The following is a 27,781-nucleotide window of genomic DNA, read 5'->3' as shown; positions in this document are numbered from 1 at the left end:
GGGGAAGAGAGAGAATTTTTTTTTGGGGGGGGGGTGTTTGCTCATTCATTGCGTTTCTTGGGGTTGATTTACTTAGTAAGCATTCCATATGCTTGCCTACAAAGAGCTACATATTGAAAAGTTAATGGTGGCTACTTGTCAGAGGTTGGAAAAATACAAAAATACAACTGGGGAGCAAAATCTTAATATCTGTAATTTTTTGTTTTTCGCATTGTACATTTCTAGCACGGTAGGCTAATCACAGCCAATAGAAATGTGCCAAGGAAATACTATATATATAAACTCCAACTGCCATCACCATCAAGAGCACTATAATATTTGGCAGAGAGAGAAATGATGGGACAGTATGTGCATGTAAGTGCTGAATTGGGGAAAGATCTAAAGCTAACCAGATAGGCCAGGAAACGAGCAGTTGTGTTGTGGTCTATGTTTATGTTGCAACCTAACTGCACTGTCCATAATATATACCGACATGTCATCAGCAAGCACAAGCTGAGTTTTTTTTTTTTCTAGGCGTCAATGGTGTTTTTTCAGGGAAGTACTCCAGTATTTCTGGACAATTTTTACTTTTCAATTTGAGGCTGGGTTCACACCGCAGCGTCCCCATTACTGGTCTGATTTTAGACTGAATTGGGACTTGAAACCAGGGCTGTGGAGTCGGAGTCGGAGGAAATTTTGGGTACCTGGAGTCGGAGTCGGCAAACAATGCACCGACTCCTACTAAATTTAGATTGGAATAAAAAAAAAAAAAGCAAGTTTAAATGTCCCAATTCACAAAAAGTTATAATTAATGACTTCTCTACTGTAAGAATAAAGACCAATGCATGCAGTGCCTCACGTAACCGCAAAACGAACACGTTAAGTGACCGTGAAGAAGCATGCTTTTCATGTGCTTCACTATATGGCACACAACGCACAATTAGGAGCTGCAATACTTATACTTTCCATAGTGATGTGTTCTGCTTTTACAGGGAACGCATGTTAGCGAACCAGTAAGTGTCCAAATAAAAAAAAGTATGATCGCTCATCAAAACGTACTGTTGAAGAAGCCATCCTTGTTTATCCAGAGATCGTTAGTGATGTGGCCAGAATAGTTACTGCAATGCCACCCACCCAAGTCAGTGTCGAAAGATTATTTTCAGCCCTAAAAATAATAAAGTCTGACTTAAGAGCCTCTATGAAAGAGGATCTGGCAGAGGCAATTCTCTTCCTTAGAACTCTACATTGAATTGATTTGCATTTGCTAAGCCTATAACTACATTTCAAGATTAATATAAACCATTTCTAGGTTTTACAGATTTTGTTTTTGGTTCATTATAGATAAGCTTTGTTTTTGTTCTAAAACAACCAAATAATGTGGTTTGTATTTTTGAACTGGTAAAGATCCTGTTCCTGATGTTTATGCCTGCTGCTACTATCCAGCCACTTGATTGTTTTCATTGTGTTTGTCTTTTGCTTAAACTGTGCAATACAGTAGACTGTTGGCTTCCCAGCCAGTAGTCCTGTGGTAGGTTGCGTTTCTTTCCCTCAAGGAATGTATAAAATACATTCGCATATTAATACAGAGGAGTCGGGGAGTCGGAGTCGGAAGTACATAAAACTGAGGAGTCGGAACATTTATCTACCGACTCCACAGCCCTGCTTGAAACAGACCAGAAGATGCACAGGACTCCTGTGCAAGTCGCCCTGGAGCCGCTATGGAGATGTGTGAATCAAATTCATAGAGAGCCGGTCACAATATCCTGACATGCGAATTGGATGCGGGGAAATCCGCATCCAAATTTGCAATAGTGTGAACCCAGCCTGAGGAGCCAAGGCCACTTTCCAAGCACAGATGCTGCTGTGAGGCAGACAACTACATGCTCAGGAGGTTAATAGAAGAATTTATACCAGAGCAATAGAAACCATTAACCGATCAGCAGATAACTGCACACGTGATGTTCAGCCTCTTAGGCAGAGCATGGTTTCATACTTACTCAATGGGGAAAAGACAAAAGTATTATACAGTAAAACATTAAAATTGAAAAAATAGTCATCTAGGCACGAACATTAGGTTCAACTACAAGATAGCAGCATTTCTCCAAAACACCACATTTTTAATAGCATCTAGGAGGAGAATACACATTGCTAAAAACAGAGGTCTCTCATTGTTTATACAGTAACGGCTTATCATTATTTATACAGTAACGGCTTTAAAAAAGGCAAGAATTCATATGTATCAAAATAATAGCGTGATCAGGGCCTAATATAATATTCATTCTAAAAAAAAAAAGCACTGAATTTTATGTTTAACTAAAGGATACTTGCGAAATATTAAAGTTTTAATTTACAAAAAGAGGGTTCTACCTTTCCAATCTGCATAGCGGATTTGTGACTCAGTATTGGAGCCAGGGAGTCAGCATTTTTAGGTTTTTAGATAGAAATTATAGGTCCTGCATTTTGCGGACAGGATTATTTTATTTTAATTTCAGTGGTAGAGCCAAATGAATAGTGCAATGAATGAAAGGTATACAGTTCAAGTTAACACTGCATCGACAAAGAGAACATGGAGAATGATCCCCATTCAACTAATGTTTAGCCTCTCATGACAAACAGATTATAAGGCACTAAGCTACTTGCAAAGGCTAGTAAAGCACGTTAGGAGTGAACACGTCCCTTAAGCACAGCAATAAGTCCTTGGCTGGGTCAATAGCGATTCAAAAGCAGTCAGTCAGAAAAAAAATGGGCATCTTCCTGATGTCAAGGATTCCTGGGAAAACAGCCTGCCCTTACATTAATCATCCTCCAGCCCACAAAATAGCCATACTCAATTGACCAAAAGTAAATTTGTCAATTTGGGGCGGGGGATAAGAAAGTAAGGAATAAAATAGCTGTGATCATGATTGAAATTGAAACTTCAGCTTTTCATTTTTAAAATGATGAAAGCAAGTCATCTTTCCATAGACGCTCTAGTATTATCCTACTGAAAGCCAAAGCAGTTCACGTTGAGACTTTTGCAAAAAAGACTCTGAAGCAGAAATTTCATGCAATTTTTGCATTTCCATTTTGGAAAGCCTTTGTTTTGTTTTTTACTATCTGTACCTTTTTGGGGAGATTTCCCTTCCATATCTGTCCTATTGACTCAAAGAGAAGTGAAAAGTTATCTTTCCAAAAAGTGGGATATCCACCAGTAGACAGCTGTCACCAGAACAAGGATTCCTACTGAAAGATTTCCCCTCTACTCCCCTTTTTACAACTCAAAATTTTGGATTTTCCCTCATTTTCAGTCTCAGTGGCATACGTTACTAGGACAGAGTGAATCTCAGATACAGACAGCAGCCTGACTAGGTTCCCAAACCCTCATCACTCACTAAAAAAGTTTTGGCTTTAAATCTCCTTTACAGGACTTTAGTATAGAATCTTAGGCCCATTTCACAAAGAAGTCAATCTATTCAGTCATGTTTAGTTCAGTTTACATCAGTCTACATCCGTTTATCTTTTTTTTCTTAGTTGTTGCACAGACTTTATACTTTTGTCAGAGGTGACAAAAGTATAAACAAAAAATGTTTCTTGCCTAAAAACGGACATACATCCATTTACATCCGTTCAGATCTCTATAAACTGAAAAGAATGCAGCTTTGTTTTAATTTTTTTTCTACTTTTTGTGATTATAAATAGGTTATCGCAACAAAGCTCCAATTTGCTCTGTAAATACTCCAAACTACAATTATGAGGGAAGAAGAAGGAAGGAGTGACAGATAAGAAAGAGGGACACTCAAAAATATGCTATACACAGATGATTTTTTAAAGCGGAACTAAACCCTTATCCCTTCTGCAGCGGAAGATGGCCTCTATTTAAATCTCTAGTTGACATGATGCTGCATGTGTGAGCAGCAATGACACCAGCCATTTGAAGACTAAAAAAAAGTTTGACTGAAAGTACGTAAGCACACTGGCAACTGTGGCAGCCATTACCAGTGGAATGCCTTGAATGCAGCACACTATGCTAAAAACATAGGTATGTTTGATAAAGGCACCGCCCCCCCAAATGACCCTTGCATTGGTGAACAATGGGAAGAATGTCCCTTATACAGTGGTGGTCAGAAAGCCACCCTTATAGAAAGCTAAAAGTGTTGTGCCACTGGCTTTGATAAGTGGTGTTGCCCTGAAGCTATGTAGGCAGAATCAATCAGCCACAGTACCAAGTACCCTCATTGAGAATGGCTAGATAACATTTACTGAACATTTCTCACTGGAGCTTTTTTTTGGAAAACAGTTAAATTGGTGGGTTTAGTTCCATTCTAGGTAGATTTTTACATATACAGGTTAAACTCAAAAAATGTGGATATCGTGCAAAAGTTCATTTATTTCACTAATGCAACTTAAAAGGTGAAACTAATATACGAGATAGACTCATTACATGCAAAGCAAGATAGTTCAAGCTTGTGATTCGTCATAATTGTGAAGATTATGGCTTACAGCTCATGAAAACCCCAAGTCCACAATCTCAGAAAATTTGAATATTGTGAAAAGGTACAATATTCTAGGCTCAAATTGTCCCACTCTAATCGGTTAATTAAGCCATAACACCTGCAAAGGGTTCCTGAACCTTTAAATGGTCTCTCAGTCTGGTTTAGTAGGAATCACAATCATGGGAAAGACTGCTAACCTGACAGTTGTGCAGAAAACAAATCATTGACACTCTTCATAAGGAGGGAAAGCCTCAAAAGGTAATTGCAAAAGAAGTTGGATGTTTCCAAAGTGCTGTATCAAAGCACATTAATAGAAAGTTAGACGGTTCCTGGACATGTGCTTCAAATGTCGTATTCCTCTTGTCAAGCCACTCCTGAACAACAAAACGTCAGAAGCTTCTTACCTGGGCTAAAGAAAAACAGACCTGGTCTGTTGTCCTGTGGTCCAAAGTGCTGTTTTCTGATAAGAGCAAATTTCGCATCTCATTTGGAAACCAAGGACCCAGAGTATGGAGGAAGAATGAAGAGGCACACACTGCAAGATGCTTGAAGTCCAGTGTGACATTTCCACAGTCTGTGTTGATTTGGGGAGCCATGTCATCTGCTGGTGTTGGTCCACTGTGCTTCATTAAGTCCAGGGTCAACACAGCCGTCTACCAGGTGACTGTGGAGCACTTCATGCTTCCTTCCACAGATGAGCTCTATGGGGATGGTGACTTCATTTTCAAGCAAAATGAGAGACATGAGACCAAACAATGCAGAAAAGCTGAAGGCCGATATTGAAGCATCCTGGCCTTCCATAACATCTCAGCAGTGCCACAGGCTGATAGCTTCCATGCCACGCCGCATTGAGGCAGTAACTGCTGCAAAAGGGGCCCAAACCAAGTACTGAGTACATATGCATGCTTATACTTTTCAGAGGTCCGATATTGTTATGGAAGACCAGGATGCTTCAATAGCGGCCTTCAGCTCTTCTGCATTGTTCGGTCTCATGTCTCATCTTTCTCTTGGCAATGCCCCATAGATTGTCTATGGGGTTCAGGTCAGGCGAGTTTGCTGGCCAATCAAGCACAGTAATCCCACGGTCATTGAACCAGGTTTTGGTGCTTTTGGCAGTGTGGGCAGGTGCCAAGTCCTGCTAAAAAATGAACTCAGCATCCCTATAGAGCTCATCTCCTGGTTGACAGCTGCGTTGACCCTGGACTTAATGAAGCACAGTGGACCAACATCAGCAGATGACATGGCTCCCCAAATCAACACAGACTGTGGAAACGTTACAATTGACTTCGAGCATCTTGCAGTGTGTGCCTCTCCATTCTTCCTCCATACTCTGGGTCCTTGGTTTCCAACTGAGATGCAAAATTTGCTCTCATCAGAAAACAGCACTCTGGACCACTGAGCAACAGGCCAGGTCTGTTTTTCTTTAGCCCAAGTAAGACGCTTCTGATGTTGTTTGTTGTTCAAGAGTGGCTTGACAGGAGGAATATGACATGGCCCATGTCCAGAATCTTGATGCACTGACTTCAGCCTCAGTCCACTCCTTGTGAAAGTCCCCAACACTTTTGAATGGCCCTTTCCTGACAATCCTCTCCAGGCTGCAGTCATCCCTGCTGCTTGTGCATCTTTTTCTTCCACACTTTTACCTTCCACATAAATTTCTATTAATGTGCTTTGATACAGCACTTTGGGAACATCCAACTTCTTTTGCACTTACCTTTTGAGGCTTCCCCTTCTTATGGAGGGTGTCAATGATGGTTTTCTGCACAACTGTAAGGTCAGCAGTCTTTCCTATGATTGTGATTCCTACTGAACCAGACTGAGAGACCATTTAAAGGCTCAGGAACCCTTTGTCGGTGTTATGGCTTAATTAGCCGATTAGAGTGGAACACTGAGCCTAGAATATTGTACCTTTTCACAATATTCAAATTTTCGGAGATTGTGGATTTGGGGTTTTCATGAGCTGTAAGCCATAATCATCACAATTATGACAAATCATGGCTTGAACTATCTTGCTTTGTATGTAATGAGTCGATCTCATATTAGTTTCACCTTTTAAGTTGCATTAGTGAAATAAATGAACTTTTGCACAATATTCAAATTTTTCGAGTTTCACCTATATGATTGCACCATCATCTTCACTAACATATGTATTTAGTAATTTGTGTACATCTGAGTAACAAATATGCTCAGCTTTATGCAAGGGCTCCAAATCTGTAGCACTTTTCTAGGACCTTAGAACAATAACTCCTGTTGAGTTAGAGGATTTGACAGCGTACTTCTGTTCCACTTGTTACACACTGCACCAAACACCAAGTATAAGAATGTGTTTTATTTCTTTTTGAACATTAAACTCTGGGTTGGTTTGGAGATACTTTTAATTAAAGGATTAAAAGTAAATAACACTTGTGTCTTAATCCTGCAATCTGTTTAAAGCCTTTTTCAATGCTAACATCCCGCAATGCCCTCTACACAGGTATCAAATTTTGATACTGAGTGTTTAGAGTGGACCTTTAAACATGGAGAAGAGTAATATTATCTTGTCTTACCCATCCCCATAAATGTTAACACAATTTGACACCTTGTGTTCCCATTAAAACATGGTAATTTTTTAGGTGACTGGCAAACTAGGGCTATCTTAATACTATGGCCAAAACCTTAAAGACCGAAAAAAAAAAGATATAATGTGTAAATCTTAACTGGGTGTCAAACTCTAACAATCATTTCTAGGATATAAATATTTGGTTGCAAACGCCTATAGGGGAAGCAGTGTGCTGCCAAAATAATATGGGTCAGGTCACTTATTACCATTATTCCCAAATATATAACAAGTGGGAAAATGACACCAGTAATGATATCTGAAAACAATTTTGGGCTTTCACACTATACAATCAAGTCAACTGCACATCAGGTGTGTAATTACAAACATTAAATACCAAAATAAAATATTTAACATAAAAAAAGCACAATAAATTTAATCTGAAAGTTGTCTTTATGCATCCTTTATATCTAATGAAGTGGGGCATAAAAAAAAACTGTGGTGGTCCAAATTTTCATCTGAACAGGTTAGCCATTTCTTTTTGGTCTCATACATGAAATATCAATCTCTTACTTATTACTGTTTTTCTCTTCTAAACATCTGTCACACTCTAGTGTTAAACTCTTCGGGTCCTCTCACCGCTGGGCTCAGAATCTTTGGTCTCAGAATGCTGGATGGAACATGGCAAGTGCACATACCAGACACCTTTTCAATCGCACAGACAATCCAGGAGTGAAGCTGGAGAATGGAGTGAAGATAGTCCTGAATTTAAGCAAGCTGTGTGACGTCGGCTCAGATAGGCCCTTCATTGTGCATACTGTGATTAGACTTGTGTGAAATACAGTTCTGTTCATTGAGCAGAATGGCTGTTTCATCGGCTAAACCGTCATGTAGCTCAGTTAGAGTCATTTCAATTTTAGTGTTTTCACTGTCTGAGGATTGTGGAGTTTTGTCCATTCGAGAAGCCATGAGGGCATTTTGGTACTGCTGCCTTGTGATCTATTGTGGAGAAGGCAAGAAAAAAAGCAGGGATTAAAATGAAAAAGAAAAGAATCCATGAGGAAGGTCTCAAAGGGTGGCATACAGTTGTGTGTCCTACCCGAGTGCTGCAGCAGAAAGGTAGCTACAATCTGACCAGGTGTGTGGACAAGCTTTTTTTTTTAAATGAGAGCAACATGAGAGCAGTTACCCACCTATTTATACACATGTCCTGTTGTATTGGAAATGTATAGAATCTTCTAGATTATCTGTAATGAGACAAACCTTTAGCCTGGCACTTATGCCTCTCTGCTTAACTCATGCCTCTATGAACACCCTGGATGCTCAGTACCCTGGGGTCCTCTAAAAATAACATTTCAAAATGCTTCAACCCTTCCTGGTTTATGCCTGAAAGAACCAACTGCTTTCAGCACCTCCCTATTGGCTAGTTTCTGCAAGATCAGCAATCGTACTGGCCAATTGGGTGGTAAATTAGTGTACTTTGCACCTGAAGTTTTGGGTTAACAGGCAATTTTTGTTAATAGAGTGCCTGCCATGACCCACTGACAGGCTTGCTTTAGTTTGGTCTATGCAGATATATACTCTCCTTACTTTTCCTCCTTCACCCACCTCTGTTAAGCCACTGGGAGGTAGGAACGACAGCCCTGTGTAAACTCCAAAAAGTCCCAGTCAGACCATGTGAAGCATTGGGCCAAACACCATCGCTATTACATGGACTAAGTAACTTAACCACTTAAGGACCAAGCCTCTTTCTGAGATTTGTTGTTTACAAGTTAAAAACATTTTTTTTGCTAGAAAATTACTTAGAACCCCCAAACATTATAAGAAAAATTCTAACAACCTAGATAATAAAATGGCGGTCATTGCAATACTTTGTCATACCGTCTTATAAGCACATTTTTTTGGGAAAAAAATATACTTTTAGCCCAATTTTTTAAAATATATTGTGAAAGATAATGTTGCGCCTTCACGCTTCAAAATTGTCGCTCGTGGAATGGCGACAAGCTTTTACCCTCAAATTTCCATAGGTGACTTTTTCAAAAATTCTACAGGTTGCATTTTTTGAGTTACAGAGGAGGTCTAGGGCTAGAATTTTTGCTCTCGCTCCAATGATTGCGGCAATACCTCACGTGTGTGGTTTGAACATTGTTTTCATATGTGGGGGCTGCTCATGTATGCGTTCGCTTCTGCATGCGAGCTTGGCGAGACAGGACATGTTTACATTTTTTTATTTTTTCTTATTATTTATTTTACCTTTTATTTTTACACTGTTCTTTTAAAAAAAAAATTGTGTCACTTGTAATGTAATGTAAACATCCGTTAAATATGAGATCTGGGGTGAAAAAGACCTCAGATCTCATATTTACACTAATGCCCCTTTCACACGGTTGGGCCGTTCAGGAGGTCCGCCTGTCAGTTTTTTTGGCGGACTTGAACGGCCGATCCATTCTTCTCTATGGAGTGTCGGATGTCAGCGGTGACATATCCGATGACCTACAACCCGTGGCGGATCGGATCGGGTGAGATCTGATGAAAACGGACAGCTGTCCGTTTTCATCAGATCTCTCCATAGGAGACAGTGGCACTGGACAAGCCGCTCAGTGAGCAGAGATGGACCGGTCACCCGCCGGCTTAGCGGAGAGCCACGAATCCGCCTGGTGTAAAAGGGGCCCTAAATGCAATAAAAAATAAATAAAAAATTGTTACTTGGGAAAAAATGAAAAATGGCCCTTTAAGAGCTATGGGCAGAAGTGAAGTTTTGATGCTGCTTCCGCCCTGCAATATTATGGAGACGGTGGGGGCCATCTTCTCCTCACTCGTCTCCATACCTAACAAGGAAACAGACTCGGTCGCCTCCACCGCTGCCGACAGTTCCGGTAAGCAGCGGAGGGCACGAGAGAACGGTGGGGGGGGGGGGTCCTCTCTCCCGCTGCCGATAAGTGATTTGCCGCAGAGACCACTATTATCAGAAACCAAACCAGACCGCCCGCTGAAGAAGAGGATACTGGGGTTGTGGTAGCTAGCTGCTACCATACCAACGATATCCCTCTTCAAACAGCTGATGTATATCGGCGTGCGGCGGTCTGGAAATGGTTAATCCTCCATACTTGAAAGTGTCAGGTAGTCTCTTTGCTACCGAAAGCTGAATGGGGCAGCCAAAACAAATACAAGGAGAGTATATGCATGGTCTAACAACAGGTAAGCAAAGGAAAATATACTACATGCACTAGGCTTTAAGATACAGCCTTAAGATACAGAAAGGGAACCCTAAAACGAGTTTATTAACTCTATCCCAAAAAAGGACTACTTTTTCTGCAACATAATAAACTACTTGAGCAGCATTATTGTACCTTTGTTCCATGCTGTTACATGCTTTCTATGCCCTTGCTCTGTATATCTGTGGAAGATGGTGGTACTATATAAAACAGTGGCAGAAAAATCGGAATATACCTTGACAAACTGCAGGTCTGTTATGGCTCTCACAGAGTAATCCGGGATGTACACTTGTAAGAATGATGCATTTAGCTGGTTATTACTGCTCCCCAGCGTTGGCGTGACGGCATCAATTCTGTCACTTCTGTTCAGGGAGTCTGAATGATTTAACCCACAGGGGCGAGGTGGTGATTTATTTTCAGCTAATAGACACATAAGAAAAAAAGAATTGTTACAGTTTTGTTACAGACAAATCAAGACATTTGTGCATGTAATACACAGGCCTTAGAACATTGAAAACTGAGTGCTGCTCGCCAATTAGTTTGGGAGGGCAAAGCTAGAGGTACTTACAGAGATCCAAGATGTGAACAGTTCATCCCACCAGCACTTACCTCTGACAGTGGTGGTAGCTGGATTGAGCTGGTAAATAAGACCATACAGTCCAGATCCCTTATGTGCAAATTGTTTTAAAAAAAACCTTAACATTAACCGATTCTCGGTTCTCATTTCTTAAGTTCTATATTTCAGACAAATCGCCAAAAATGTACAAACTTTACATAAAGCTAAAATGTCAGCCAAGTTAGGTTAAGTTAAGCCCTAAATAGAAAAGCAGGCTGAAAACACACAAACAATTCAGATTTTTTGTGTTTTTTTAGTACACACCCATTAAACATTCACACTGGGGGGGCACATGCGCAGTGCGACGCTGGACGCATGCAGATAGAGTGAGCTCCGTCTATCCAGGAGAGCCAGGCACAGATCCCGGGGCCATCCTGCAAGGAAAAAAGCCCAGATTTCTCCTATCACCCCCGCGGGAGATCGTGTATGCCCTCTGGCAATAAGGGGCGCAAACGCCGCTCCCCTCACAACATTACCAGCTATCTCCTAGACCTGGAGAGAAGGATGTCCCAAGATGGCGCCGGACGCCATGCGGCCTCCAGCAGCTCCTCTAAGGCTCCAGCCCTGCATCCCACTAACAGTGAGTACTCTCAGCCTCTTTCCAAGGCTGATCTGGATGCTAGTCTGACTGCAGTCTATGAAAAACTTGTGGGGAAATTGGAGCAGGAATTACATAAATCTACCAGTGCCCTTACACAGAAGATTGCTAATATAGGAGGCCGCACTGACATACTGGAAACAAAGCATGACGAACTAGCCCTTGCACATAATGATTTGAGGAAGGATTATGAGTTATTGGCTGATAGTTTCTCGTTCATGCAAGCACACGTGGAGGATTTGGACAATAGAAACAGACGCAATAATATTAGAGTGCGTGGCATTCCAGAATCGATCACCGATCTTAACCAGGCGATCACTAAGCTTTTCCATAATCTAGTACCTGATAAACCATTGTCTGCATTTGCCTGTGACAGATTGCACAGAGCACTGCGCCCCAAACCAACTCCTGATAAACCTCCTAGAGGTGTAATAATGTGTTTAAAAGACTATGTCACTAAAGAGGATATCATGAGGGCCTCTAGAAACACTCCAAATATCAATCTGGATGGTGTTAAATTACAGATCTACCCTGATATTTCCCCTGCGACCCTGGATCGCAGGCGCAGGATGAAGGAGGTCACAAGTATTCTACAATCAGCCAGAATCAAATACAGATGGGGCTTTCCTTTTAAACTGTCTATAATGCACAATGGCACTACATATACTGTATATAACGTAATAGAAGGAAAGGATCTGCTAATCAAACTAGGTCTATTGGACCAGGAACCCCAGCAGCGTTTTCCTGCGACCCCAAGATCTTCTCCCATCTGGTCAACCCCATCTACTAGACCATGGGTGCTCAACCTGTGGCTCTCCATCTGTTGCAAAACTACAATTCCCATAATGCCTCAGCCTTTGGGAGACATGCTTGTACCTGTCAGCGGCTTGCAATGCCTCATGGGAATTGTAGTTCCGCAACAGCTGGAGAGCCACAGGTTGAGCACCCATGTACTAGACGCACCCAGAGAGATCAGAGAAGATGGATGCAACACCCCATCCATGACCAAGCAGCCTAGGCTGTTTTGACTGTTCAGGTTTTTTCAAGATTTTCTGGCTTTTCAACTTTCTCAGGTTTTTAGATTTTTCTGTATTTTCAAAAATTTTCAGGCCCGCATCACTGAACTATGCTTGCAGGACAACCTCTCCCCCCCCCCCTTCCTCTTTGTTTTTCCTATCTCATTCTTCATTATAGGTATATCTACATTGTGGAGATCCAGCCTGAATGACTTCACTTGGAGATCCACCCCTGCTGTCCGGAACCATTGAAGCCGGAGACAAGAGGACTGTCCAAAGATGAATGGATAAATTCTGCACCCCGGCTTGGGAATCCCCCGTTTTGCTATCAGCTCATTCTGGACTGCCTTGTGGGTTGCTCTATATTGCAGGTTTGCACCCCCCACTGGGTGGGGGCTCCTCAACCTTATCCCCCTGCAACCCCTCCCTCACTAGTATACCTGTTATTCCCAGATTTGGTGATTCCCTTACTATGTCTGGTCTCCCGTGTAACTCCTCCTTAATAATACCAACAACAAACTCTCTCTCCCCTCCCTCCCCCCCAATTCCATCCCAAGTGCCATTTATTGTGCTCATTGCCCCCCGGGCTATGGGCACGGTTTGTTTTTTCCTCCCTGCTATATCTTCATCGGAACTCTCCTTAAGAAATAATTGTTTTTTTTTGTTGTTCCATGCTTATATATTGGGATATACGTTATGTTTATATAATATGTTTGCACATGCACTTACTTGTTTTTGCCAGACTAGTTTCCACATTCGAAACGCTTGGCTCGTCCGCCGTTGTTGGATTGTCCCCCATTCCGCCTGTGTGGTCTGTTGGTTGGCCTAATTTCTGGGCTTGCCCGCTGGCCCTGCTGGTGGAAATTGGACTTGTTTGTCCACTTTCATTTTTGATTGAACCAAGGGACCCCCTGTCCCTTGGCCCCCTTTTTCTGGCACTTTTTAGCTGCCAGCTTCATTGCCCTTATGGCACTTCAATATAAACCACTTTTTTCTATAAACAGACTTTTTTTTCTCTTAGTGCAATGTCTCTCCTATTGGGTAACAAACTGCATACAATGTTTTTATATTCTGTGTACTGCCCTCTCGCCGATTTTTTTTTGGGTAATCTGATTTTCTGTTTTGGTAAATTTTTGTGTATATCCTGTATTGTATTCAAATTCTCTTCTCCCAGGTCCTTGCTGATCTCGCCTTACTCACGCAGTGCCCTCCCCCTTCAATTTAATGGGACTTAAGATTTTTTCACATAACGTTCAAGGTTTTAATTCCCCTAATAAGCGCAAAAAAGCCTTTAGACATTACAAAAGATTGGGTGCAGACATCATTTTAATGCAGGAAACCCATATCGCAGCGGCTAATCACCCCCAATATTTTGACAAAACTTTCAATCAACTACATTACACCACATTTTCTAATAAATCACGCGGTGTAGCAATTTTTATAAGAAATACCGTGATTTTTGAACTACAGTCTGTCTTTAAAGATGTTGAGAGTAGATTTATTATTTTGAAGGGCAGCATTAACCGACGCAAAATAACTATTGCTTCAATATATGCCCCTAATGAAGCTCAAACCTCTTTCTTTACGACATTTTTTGACACTCTTGAGCTATATGAATCCCTGCATATGATTATAGGGGGTGACTTCAACCTAGCCGCCCACCCCACACTAGACTGGAACAAAATATCCCCCCCTTCTAAAGCCTTCACCAAAACTATTAACCGCATCCTAAATAAATCCCAGTTGACTGACACCTGGAGAGCTCATAATGTTGGAATTAGAGCCTATTCACACTATTCTTTTCCTCACGACTGCTTTGCCAGGCTAGACTATGTCTTCTGCACTCCCATACTTTTGGCCAACTCTTCTAAAGCAACAATTCACCCTTGCCCTTGGTCTAATCACAATATTGCAGCTTTCGAGACCTCCCACATTGGGCTTGCCCCAACCACGTTTAAATGGCGCCTTAACGAATCCCTTCTCTCTGATCCCTCTACCTACCAACAAATTAGATCCCACATTGAAAACTATTTTCAAGAGAATGTCCCTAATGAGGTGCTCCCCTCATCCATTTGGGCCGCTCATAAAGCGGTCTTGAGAGGACACATCATTAATATAGCTGCAGCTAAACACAAAGCCAAACTCACGGACATAAAGTGTCTCACCAGAGAACTAAATGACTTATATAATAAAATAAACTCTTCCCCAACTCAGGCACTGACTGACCTTATTCAATCAAAACGCCAAGCCCTTAACACCCTGCTTTCTGAGGACACGGAAAAATCACTTAGATTCTCCAAGGCCAAATTTTTGCTTCAAGGCAATTCTGCCTCTGCAATGTTTGCCCATAAGTTAAATCATGATGCCAACCCCCCCCCCCATGTTTACAAATTAAGAGACCCAAGAGGTAATTTTGTTACTCACCCCCAAGATGTTCTCCAAATCTTCACCTCCTTCTACAAGAACCTCCTCTCTGGCCCCCAAACTCACCCGAAATCCTCATCTTTAGACTGGCTGAACTCTTTACATCTCCCTAAACTTGATGATGCGCAGGTCTCCTCATTGAACGAACCCTGCTCTGAGGCCGAGATTGCAGATATCATCAAATCTATTAAAACATCAACAGCCCCCGGCCCAGACGGCTTTTCAGCCATATACTACAAAAAATATGCTCCTTTAGTCTTACTAAACTATTCAATTTTGTCCTCCATGGAGGATACTTTCCAGAGGACATGTTACTGGCGAATCTATCCCTGATACCCAAAAAGACCATTCTCTTCCTCAGAACTTCTGCCCAATTTCCATTCCTAATAATGATCTTAAACTATTTGGCAGACTACTTGCTAACATGCTATCCTTGGTAATTACCTCCCTTATTCATGTAGACCAAACAGGCTTTATCCCAGGTAGACAAATTGTTGACAATATCAGATTAGTCACCAATATAGTACAAGACGCTAATTTACGTTCCCACCCCGTATGCTTACTTAGTCTTGATATTCACAAGGCGTTCGACAGTGTTAACTGGTCGTACCTTAAAGCGGGAGTTCACCCATTTATTTATTTTTTTCTCTTTTTCCCTTAGATTCCTGCTCGTTTTGTCTAGGGGAATCGGCTAGTTGTTTTAAAATATGAGCAGTACTTACCCGTTTTCGAGATGCATCTTCTCCGTCGCTTCCGGGTATGGGTCTTCGGGAGCGGGCGTTCCTTCGTGAATGACATTTTTCCGAGAGGCTTCCGACGGTCGCATCCATTGCGTCACTAGTAGCCGAAAGTCGGTGTGGCTCTATACTGCGCCTGCGCACCGACGTTCGGCTTCTTTCGGAAAATCGTGACGCGATGGATGCGACCGTCGGAAGCCTCTCGGAAGACTGTCAATCAAAATAGGAACGCCCAGTCCCGCAGCCCATACCCGGAAGCGACGGAGAGGATGCATCTCGTAAACCGTAAGTACTGCTCATATTTTAAAACAACTAGCCGATTCCCCTAGACAAAACGAGCATCAATCTAAGGGGAAAAAGTATATTGTAGGGGTGAACCTCCGCTTTAATCAGCTTCTCCCTAAGTTTGGCATCTCAGAAAGATTCATTCACGGCTTTAATGCCCTTTATCACCTACCTAAGACCAGAATCAAGATTCCTGGCAGTAATTCTGACTTTTTCCCCCTTAGCAGAGGCACTAGACAGGGCTGCCCTCTTTCTCCCCTTCTTTTTGCCTTAGCCATAGAGCCACTTGCTCACGCCATCAGAACAAATCCTAACCTACATTATCATAAGGACTCACATCAATTTAAACTCAGTTTGTACGCAGACGATGCCCTTATATTTTTTAACAGATCCCCACACTTCTATCCCTTATCTCCTGTCTGTACTCCACAAATTCCATAAACTTTCTGGCCTATCCATCAGTACCAACAAATGTTCCATTCTCCCCTTTAACTGCCCTCCGAATCTTGGCCTACCAAACTTATGGTATTATTTTTTAGCTGCTAAACTAGCACAATTGGCACAATAGTTCTCATCGGATGCTGATATTCCATGGCTCCGTTTTGAATCTATTTCAATACAGCCACTAAACCTCAAAAGGTATTCTGTGGTCAGAGATAAACATCTTCTCTCTTCTCCTACCCCGCCCCTTGCTTCATACCTTGGTGACCCCAGATTTTCAGCTGCCTTCTCGGACATGACCCCATTTAATGTCTGGATTTCCAGGGACCTCGCCACACTTAAATCATTCACCTCTAACTTGTCATTTCTCCCCTTCTCTTCCCTGCAGGCCAAACATGGTTTTTCCCTCTCTGATCTCCCTCAATACTCACAAATCCGAGACTTTTTTGCAACATACTTCTCCACACATATCTCCCCCCTAGCACCTTATTTGAACACGTCTGCCTCTCTTGCCCTAGAGACAAAGGTTTAATATCTATACTCCCTACTTCAACCAGAGAAAACTGGTCCAATGGTACGCTGGGAACTTGAACTTAATTGCTCCTTCTTGGCAGATCAGTGGTTGGAAATGCTTGAAAATCTTAGAAAGAGTAATCGTGCCGTTGCCTTTAGGGAGACCCCTCTAAAAATTTTCACCAGGTGGTATATGACCCCTACTAAAATCCACTCCTTCTACCCTAATGCCTCCCCGAACTGCTTCAGAGGTTGCCCAGAGGTGGGTAATTATTTCCACATCTTTTGGGACTGTAAATTATTGGAACCTATATGGCTCGCAGTAATAAATAGACTTGAGATCACCCTCAAGAAAAAAATCTCCCTTACCCCTCATATATGTTTATTATATGCCACGGTCCGAGATGTCCCCCCCCCCATGTAACAGATTGATTCACTCTCCTATCAGCGCTGTACAATCTTCCATACAACCTTCCATGGCCCCAGGTTGTATGGAATGGAATCCATCAGACTTTCAGAAAGAATCCACCACACTTTATACGATAGCATGCATATTTTCTCTAACAAATGGTTCTACTGGTCTATGCCTTCCTTATAACTTTCCCAATCCCCTAACCTCCTACAACAATATAGCACCTGGTCTATCTGCCTTCTCCCACCTATCCGGTGGATTCTGAGCGCAATATCCTAGTATAATTTGTCTATAGCCTATGTCTTTTTATATTGATGTACACAGATAATTGCCTTCCCTCCTTGTATGCTCCTTATACCATTACCCCCTTATCATTGACTCCCCTATTTTATATTCCATGTTTTTTTTTTCTAACCCAATGCACTGTATTGTACTGTTTTATTACCTGTCTTCCAAATAAAACTTTTTTGAAAACAAAAAAACATTCACACTGCTGGGGGAAAAAGTAAGTGAACTTTAATGAATTACTTCAATGAAAGCTAACTGGAAGTTGGTAGATTGCCCACCTGAAGTCCAATAAATGAAATTAGTTTGGAGATGTGGTTTAGAGCTACTTTGATTGATAAAAGACACTGAAACATTTTAAGATCACTGTTCATAAGTAGTATTAGCTGATGTGAACCATGCCTCGCAACAAGAAGCTCTCTCAAGACAAAGGATCAAGAGTAGTTGATCTGCATAAGGCTGGAAAGAGACACAAAGCAATCTCATCAGTCGATAGACAAATTGTCTATAAGCCCAGGTTCACACTTGTACGAACACAAATATCACATGTGATTCGCACCCGCACTGCGGTGCCAATCGCATGTAATGTCTGTGCAATGCAAGTTCAGCCATATAGTTGTATGGCTGAACTCGCATTGGATTCGCAGGAAAATAGTGCAGGGACTTTTTTACACGCACTAGAATCGGATCGCATGGGTTTTCTCACCCATGCGATCTTATTCCTGTGTGAGTTCACAGTTCACACTGCGATCTGTGTACCGATTTGGGGGTGTCATTAACATTGTATTGACACCTGCAGCGGTTTGCAGAGGGCAGTGTGAACTGCCTGTGGGAGAGAAGCGATGCAGGAACCGTCGTCACTGGAATCGTGCTGCTTCCCGAATCTCATGTATGTGAACCTAGGCTAAATGGAGTCAGTTTAGTACTGTGGCTACTCTTCCTAGAAGTGGGCACCCAGCCAAGATGACTGCCAAGGCACAGCGCTGAATCTTCAGTGAGGTAAAGAAACCCCCAAGAGTAACTGATAAACATCACTGGAACTGGCAAACATCCCTTTATATGAGTACACAAGTCTACCATTAGGTATGTTTTTAAACAGGCAGGATGACCCTGGCAGAACACAACGGTAGAAAGCTGCTGCTCTCAAAAAAACAAACATAAAACAAACACAACAACATTGCTGCGTGCTTGAAGCTCGCCAAAGGACACTTCGGCTAAGCGGAATGCTAACTTGAAAATGTTTTGTGGACTGAAAAAGATTGAATTGTTCAGGAAGAATACTCGGCACTATGTATGGTACAAAAACGGCACAGCTTATCAACATAAAAAAATCATCCCAACGGTGAAGTAAAATGGAAGAAGCATCATAATTTGCACTTGCTTGCTGCCTCAGGGACCGCTTGCCATCAAGGGTATAATTAATTCACAAGTTTACTAAAGTATCCTGCAGGATAATGTCATGGTGGCTGTCCGCCAGCTGAAGCTTAGTAGAATTTGAGTGATGCAGCATGACAATGACCATAAGTATCAAAGCAAATCCACCATAAACAGGATGCAGAAAAAAAAATACACCTTTTAGATTGGCCTAGTCAGAGCCCAGACCTTAATCTCATAGAGATATTGTAGCAAATTGATTGACATCTTCTGCCTTGCCATATAGTTTTGTGTAGGGATTCCTGTCCAGCTCAGGACTGGCTGGACAGGAATACAAATACTTTGTCAGGTAACAGCGCTACCTTATATTTATTTCATCTGTGTATTTAATGGCTTGTCTGGAAGATCAGATTTAAGAACCCCTTATTACTCTAACCACATTAGCATTCCTGTCACTGGGGGCGATTTGCCAGTGCCAGGATCATCAGAGAGGGCAAAGAGACCACTAACCTGTTTCTATGGCATTGCTGCCTATCTGGGGATAGAGATTCTATAAGTTTTTGGCCAGTGAAGGAGTGATATCATGTAAATAGGTCAATGGATTCCATGCCCCCACCAGCAGTGATATCATGTAAATAGGTCAGTGGATTCCATGCCCCCACCAGCAATCATGTTGCCACTAGTTACAGCATTGCCATATTGGGCAGAAGCCTTTGTGATCACAAAAAGTTGTAATCTTTAGTTCCGTATTTTTTTGGGATAGTATACCTTTTCTTCCACAAATCAGAATGGAATCACAAAACAAAACCGTTAAGAGCCTGGATCAAAAAATATATAAATCTCTACATAGAAAAGCAGAGACAGAATAAATGGTGTGGAGGATGTTTTAAGTCTAAAAACTGTAAGAAAAAGACAGTGCATTTGTTCACACGTTTACAAAACATTTAAAAAAACAAACAAAAAAAAAAACAAAACAAAAAAAAACAGCCCAGATTTTTCTTTCATTAAATAGAGATTACTGCATGTCAGGTCAAAAAAAAAAAAAGACTTGGAAAATTGACAGAATGCTATGAGCAGGATTAATGACACTGAACCTTGCAGTACAACGCTGGAAGCTGCCAATGTAAAAATCAAAATAGCATAATAAATAGATCAAGAGAGTAAATCAATGAGATCTCTTCAAGCAATTTTGTATAATGTGACTAACTGTAAGCCTTAGGCCGCCTACACACGGTCGATCCATCCAATGAGAATGGTCCGACGGACCGTTTTCATTGGTTCACCGCTGAAGCAGACCGATGGTCTGATGTGCGTACACACCATCAGTTCAAAAACCGATCAGGTCAGAACGCGGTGACGTAAAACACACGACGTGCTGAAAAAAACTAAGTTCAATGCTTCCAAGCATGCGTCGATTTGATTCTGAGCATGCGCGGGTTTTGAACCGATGCTTTTGTGTACTAACCATCGGTTTTGACCGATGGTCAGCCGTCCATCGGTTCAATTTTAAAGCAAGTTCTCTAATTTTTGTTCGAAGGACAACAGACCAATGGGCCGTACATACGGTCAGTTTGGACCGATGAAACTGGACTTCAGGCCGTTTTCATCGGTTTGGACCGACCGTGTGTACGCGGCCTCAGAGAACAAGATAATAAGAAAACACAAATATGTTTTGGCTTTAGTTCTTCAAACACACATGCACCAATTTCTTTCCCTTCTGATACTTCAATCTTTGAAAAATCAAGCTCACTTTTCCCAGAAATGCGTTTGAGAAATATGGCCAAAGCTCTTTTTCTCCTGTGGGTCACAGGAAGGAGCTTAGTTGCTGGAGAGAGGATCAATTGTCATTTCTCCTCCGCCCGGCTTGCAGTGAGGTTTGTAGCACCTGCTGCCGGAGGAAGGTTAGGCAGGTAAGCTCACCGGCATCCAAGCTCCCAGGATCAGGATCAAGCTCTCCTTTTACGGATTCTCCACACACAGCCCCCAGCTTATGGTCCCTGGCCTCATCTGGCTTCACCTCCCCCTAGCCCCCCAGGCTTGCCATTTGTGTCCCTCACCCCCACCCCCCTCATCATTCCACAAACCATACTACTGCATCTACCTGGGAAAGCCTCCTAGCACAGCAAAGAGACTACCCTCCCCCGCTTACCCCTTTCTTTGCCCCTCCAAGCAATCAATTCACTGGCCATTTTTTCGCTTCACCGCCATAGTTCAGTTGATCCAGGGTTTTATCCGATCGCCCCTGAGGGATCAGGAAGGATTTTTTTTCCTGTCGCTGCTGATTGGCATTGCATGGCCAGGGTTTTTTCGCCTTCCTCTGGATCAACGGGGGTGTTAGTTGGGGGTCCACCCATCGCTGCTCATCGGGGCCACCACTAAATCCTCACCGTCTTTGATTACTATCGCGATTCTGCGATTATGGTTAAGTTGCAATACTCTGCAAAAACCATTTGGGGTCTAAGGACATTCGCCCCAACATTACCAGTCGTCATCAAACAAGTGCTAAGGAAAGAGCACCTGTTAAAAATGGATCGACGATCGACAGTCAAAGATTGCACGTCTACACTTCAGCTAAAACTTATATCATGCTCCTTGATCAACACAAGATCGGCAGTAGAGCACCGACAGGAAATCCACGATTTCAGCCTTCAACACAACATTGACTGCCTCATCACAGAAAGCTGGCTAACAGCCGACTGTAACACCATTCTTGGAGAATTGGTGCCAGAGAATTATCGCATTCTCACAGAAAACAGAGTGGGGCAAAGAGGAGGAGGCCTGGCGGTGATCTACAAGGCTCACCTCTCGGTCACTAAACCAGACCTTTAGACCTCACTTCCATTCATGGAAACCCTCACTCTGCAATTCCAAACAAATCCCCAGGACACCGTTCACATACTACTCTGCTATGGACCACCAGGACCAAAAATGCACCTCCTCACGTTATTGGCAGAATTCATCTCCACCTATACATTAAACATCAAACATTTCCTGCTACTTGGGGATTTCAACCTCTGGGCCAACTCCTCACAGGACCCCGTCGCTGACGCCTGCATTGACCATTTGGAAGGATTAGGTCTGCAGCAACTGGTATGTGGACCCACACATATTTCAGACCACACGCTCGATCTTATCTTCAAACAAGATTTGGAAATAAACATATTGGGAAATCAGCCCTTACCATAGACAGATCACCATGCAATAAAATTCAAAGTCACTACAAATGCCCCCTTAAAAAAAAAACAACAAACCCGTTGACAACACACTGGACAAGATCCAAGAAGAAGCTCCATTCAGAACTCTTCAAAACTACATTGCACAATAAAATAATAACAATTGATCAACATCAAACAGCGACAGAAACACTCAACTCCATCAACAAGGCTCTACTACAGACAGCCGACATAGTATCGCCAAAACGAAGAACACGCATCTGGAAAAACAACTCCAGCTGGTTTAACGACCAGCTGTCGTTGTTGAAGCAGGAGCGCAGAAGAGCGGAAGCAGCCTGGAGAAGAATCTCTACAGAGGAAAACCACATTATTTACAAGATAATAACTAAGAAATATCACAAAGAGATCTTTAAGGCCAAAAAAGATCATTTTTCTAATATCATCGCAAATGCCCTGAACCGCCCCCGCAAACTCTTTAATTTAGTCGCTCAGTCCATGAACCCAGCCTGCCTAGAGGCTCCGAATTTTGAATCACAAGAATTTTGCAACGAATTATCGGATTACTTCATTAACAAAATTTAAAAAATCTGTGAAATTATTCAGCAAAATAGATACCCCATCGACTCCCCTTTAAACCAAGAAGCTAATATCCACACAAATATGCTGCAATCAACTAAATTCACTCTTAACCCAATCTCCATCAACACCACTAAAAAAATCATTAGTACTCTGCGAGACAGCACAGCGCCTAATGATATTATCCCCACCAAACTGCTGAAAGAATGTGCCGATATTGTGGCACCGGCGATCACGTACCTCATAAACCAGTCATTCATGGAAGGCATGGTGCCAACCTTGCTGAAACAAGGCATAATAATTAAACCAATTCTAAAAAAAAAACACCCTTGACACCAAAGACCCAAACAATCGTCGACTCATAACAGGCCTAAATGTCTTCTCCAAGGTTATGGAGAAAGAAGTTGTACAACAGCATTTAGACACCCACAAATTACTCGATCCATTCCAATCGGGTTTCCGTCCTGGTCACGGAACTGAAACAGCACTTCTCAAAATATGGGAAGACGCTCTCTAAGCAGCAGACGAAGGAGAATCTTGTCTTCTGATACTGTTGGACCTAAGCGCAGCATTTGATACTGTAGACCACAAATTATTGCTGACTCGCCTAGCTGAAGTAGCTAGAGTCGCTGTCTCGGATTTACCCTGGTTCTCCTCCTTCTTGGAAAACTGATCTCAAATAGTGAAACTGGGTCCTTTCACTTCTGAAAAACGCACGGTGTCATGCGGAGTCCCTCAGGGATCCCCCTTGTCGCCCGTACAATTCAATATCTATCTCCGCCCTCTTTTTGAAATCATCAGTAACCAGAAGTTACTCTACCACTCCTACGTGGATGACACGCAACTATATTTTTGCATCTGCAACAATAAGGATCATTATCTCGGACTAGAGAAATGCCTTACTTTGATAGAAAATTGGATGACGGAGAGTTACCTTAAACTCAACGGCTCAAAAACAGAACTTCTCCTGTTTCACGCCAACCGAAAGACTTCCCGCACCAATATGGACACTGCAGCTCATTCTGGGACAAACCATCACCCCTAGCACCAAAGTCAAAAGTCTCGGAATCATTTTTGACACCCACATGACAATGGATGCACAATAGGGTCAGTAGTCAGCGGATCCCACCATCTGCTGCGCCTGCTACGTAGACTCATTCCCTTTATCCCGAAAGAAGACATAGCAGTCGTGGTGGGTACAATTATCAACTCCAGACTCGACTATGCAAATGCCCTCTACCTCGGACTCCCAAAATACCAAATCACTCGTCTGCAAGTCGTTCAAAATACAGCCGCTCAACTCGTGACTGGGAAAAAACCATGGGAATCAATCTCACCTTCACTGAGATCCCTTCATTGGTTGCCAGTATGCGATCTGGAAAGTGCCCTAACTGAAATATAGTGCTTGAAGTTAACTTCCAGGCTCGCCTTGCAATGTCCAGTCCAGCAGTTTCCAGATAGGACACTCCAAAAACTATGCTCAGGATTAAATTTGCCAGATAACTGTAATCAAAATTACCAGCTCTAGCAATGATGTAGAAAATATGTTGATAAGTCTTGAAAGGCTACATCTAAAAGTCTCAAAGAAAATAAAAGTGCTAGTAAAAATATATTTACACAGCAGAGCTGAAGAACAGAAGCCCATCCTCCAAGGACAATACCAAACAACTAAGAAATGCTGTCAGTAGGAGAGGTTAGCCTGGCCTACAGTTTTTAGTTTTCCCATGCCCATTTATTATGTAGGCGGTAGTAAAATCTGAAAGAATGACATCTGTGATTTTTTTTTTTTTGACCTGTCATACATAAATATTTTTTACAGTTCTCAGATAAAAAAAAAAAAAAAAAAGGAGAAGAAGATCAGGGCACCACGTATCATCTTTAGGGCGAATTCTGAAACCTATTTCAAATATGAAGATTCTGGTTCAGTATAAAGGCATGAAGTTGGAAAAGAGAGAAATCAAAGACTGGTAAAAGAATAATTGAATAGAAACATGCATGATTTACCTGGAGAACCAGCTAACGATTCTGTTCTGCTGACAACAAAGGTACGAGACAGGGACAGAGGAACTGTAACCAAGGAGAGAAGAGAAGAGAAACCATGAAAGAGTAACACCTGGAAACCCTCTACACCAGTGGCCTCTCAGCTGGAGTAGCCAACAAGCACAACAAGCCAATGTACAAGTGAAGCCTGTAAAGAGAACTTGAAATCATGTTTTAATTGTTGAATGATGTAAGCAAAGGCTGAAAAGATTGTAACACTTATTTCCATGGCCATGTTTTTTTTTTAAATAGCCATTCATGTGTCCCACATTGTGCAGCACACCTTCTTCCCTGTATATGAATGCCAAATATTTCTTAGACTTTTGTGGGTTCAAAATGATAGAGCAAGGTTTGAACCAGAAGGTTTTGGCATGAAATTATAGGTGGGTATTTAGATAAAAAACAGGCAAGGAAGACATAATACATTAACCCGATCATAAACTTTTCCACCCCCAAACACTTTAGTGGTACAATTTCAGCCTAGATACAGGCATGCTAGTTAAAACAATCAACACAAATATGTAAATATCTAGTGTAGTCTCCTTCCCAATGAGAAAAGTGACTTTTTAATTACAATGCTAACATTATTTCTTCATGCATATAAAGTATATTATCATAAAAACATAGGTTTGTTTAATTTACACATACATATTGAAAGAAAAGTTTAAAATTAAACTGGTCACTAAACTGATCATTTTTGCATTGAAAGCAATAAAGCTATTAAAAACAATATAGGAAAACTTAATAAATGTTACAGTATGTGTAAACTAGAAATGCAGACATTAATATTACCCTAGTCATTTTTCACATCAGTAAAACAATGCATTCTGATTGGTTGCTATGGGTTACTGTGTTTTGCACCTCTTAAAAACAAGCCGGTAGATGTTTTTTAGTATGGTACAGAAGACTTGAAATATTTAAAAAGTATGTTTACCTTTTGTAAAAAAAAATAAAAAATATATGCACACCATTTTGAAAGTTAAAAAAAAAGTGCATTTATTTATTTATTTATATTGGAGCCTGTAAAGCATTACACCCATGATCTGCTGATCACGGGTGCAATGCCGGGATCCTGCAGGGTCTCAGTACACAGTCTGCTCATACCTCTCATACAGACAGTTGCCAAAGTTCAGTAAGAACTTATCCATTCATTTCAAAATGTTTACAGAGGAAAAAATGAATATAAAATCTTCACAATCAGTATTGGAACAAAATGGAAAACTGGGTTAGTTTATTGCATGGACACAAGCAATAAAAAATATACATTACAACAGGCTAAACAAGAGTATTTATTAATATACATAAAAATATATATTTAGATATTACAGTGGGAAAATTAATTGATAAAAGTTGTGACAGAAGGTAGAAAGTTCCAGGATTACACAAAGGAAAAAGTGGAATATTTTTGGAGAAATCAAGAAAATAACATAAGTGTGTTACCAGCTGAATTAGAGCCAATGCAAAATGCCATTTAATTAATTATTATGAGAATACATAGGGAAATAGGCCCCATAGGTACCCGCAAGTTCCTTTTATGTGGTGGTTAGTAGGAAGAATGCAACCTTAAAACAAAAAAGATCAATGACTGCATTGCATTTCTAATGCATCTCTTAATGATTCTTGGTTCCTACATGTTTGCTGTATTTTTTTTATTCTCTAACAAGGTTCTGTTTTTTTTTTGTTTTTTTTATGGATTCGATCCAGGTTATTATACTTTGTTAGGCTCTTTCATTATGTCCTCTACAGCTGTACAGTTTATTTGCCTGATGCTATTTGTGATTGCTATCCCTGGCATTTTCTGCATCTTGCACATAAATCTTGATATAAAGAAAGTAAAAAAAAAAAAAAATCAGTACAATACTTGAAAAATCTATGGGCAGTGAGAAAAGTGTCAAAACACTTTTGCACCACAAGATGTCACCATAACCTTTACTGAAAACGTCAAATAATTTTTCACGTCACAGACCAATATTTGCTCTAACTAGAATTACATGAATCTGAAGAAAATAAGGAAAGTGGATTTGTAAAAAAAAAAAACAAGAGTAATCTAGAGAACTTGCAACCATTATCCAATACTTTACAGTCGAAAGTCCTTGATGTTCACTGTGTATTGTCTTGTATTACTTTTACTCTACCAACACTATGGAAATGTCATTTTCACACACACAACACAAATTCATTTTGGTGATTAAAAGACTTACACAAAAAGCTGACATTAAAGACAAAAAAGTTCTGGCTACTTTTGAATGGAGTATAGAAGGATTAGAACTCGTGTACGATTTTTTAACTGCTGTTTAGGGTTCTGCTACAGAGATTGACCCTCACTTGCTGTCCTGGTGACAATGATTTACCAGAAAAAAAATCATCCATGGCAATCATCAAACAGTCAACACACCAGACCAAATGTTACAAAAAAAAAAAAAGGCCAATGTTTTGTGGGCCAAACACAATCCCCTTCAAGGCTTGGAAAAATAAAAAACTTGAATGAACTCAAGGTACTGCATTATGTTAATCTTTATAGGAATTGTGTGAGTGAATCAGGGGTATCTAAAATCAGTGGTGCCAGTAGAGTAATAGTAATAGGCTACTACTACTACTACTACCAAAAGCTGGCACCACTGGAGACAAAATGGTCCCAGTTGGTTATTCTGGCACCAAACAGCTTATTCTTATCACCTCTCCCAATTCCGGTCTTTGCCCCAACACTCTTCTTGAACAATTTTTGGTTCAAAGAGGAGGGGAAAGGACGGGGGGGAAAAAAGGAGAAGAACACAGACGCGATACTGTATTCAGCTCGATGGCCCCCACATAACCTTCAACATTGTTGTCTACCGGTGGTGCTGCTAAGTAAGGCCCCCCCTGACAGGGTTTTATGTGCTCTGTTGTCCTGCTGTTATCTGCTGTCCCAGTGGGCCCAGGATCATACAGGATAGTTTACCTGAGATACACAATCTTTCTGTGGCGCTTAGTTTTCTAACCTATGGACTTTTGTGTCGACCTCTACTGGCCATTTCAAGATCCCTGGCTCATGAAAACTTTTATTCAAGCTCATTGTTGACTTTGACTTTTTCTACTTGTGCCCCATATGC

General features: G+C 41.4%; 1 protein-coding gene across 2 annotated transcripts in view; it reads right to left on the bottom strand.

Annotated features, from left to right (window-relative positions):
• Positions 1–6,765: 6,765 nt before the first annotated feature.
• CNNM2 (cyclin and CBS domain divalent metal cation transport mediator 2) overlaps positions 6,766–27,781 on the bottom strand; it is a 222,356-nt gene continuing 201,340 nt past the window's right edge. The window contains exons 6-8 of one of the 2 annotated variants that reach the window (XM_040361871.1): positions 24,657–24,719; positions 10,438–10,622; positions 6,766–7,986 (exon numbers count right to left, since the gene is read on the bottom strand). In XM_040361871.1, coding sequence (XP_040217805.1) covers positions 7,780–7,986; positions 10,438–10,622; positions 24,657–24,719 — 455 coding nt within the window. In that variant the 3' untranslated portion in view covers positions 6,766–7,779. The remainder of the gene's footprint in view (positions 7,987–10,437; positions 10,623–24,656; positions 24,720–27,781) is intronic. The other variant, XM_040361872.1, reaches the window with a different exon arrangement.

This window comes from Rana temporaria, chromosome 8, assembly GCF_905171775.1.
Source record: "Rana temporaria chromosome 8, aRanTem1.1, whole genome shotgun sequence".
In the NCBI taxonomy this organism is placed as follows: Eukaryota; Metazoa; Chordata; class Amphibia; order Anura; family Ranidae; genus Rana; species Rana temporaria.
This window is presented reverse-complemented; position numbering and strand designations above follow the sequence as displayed.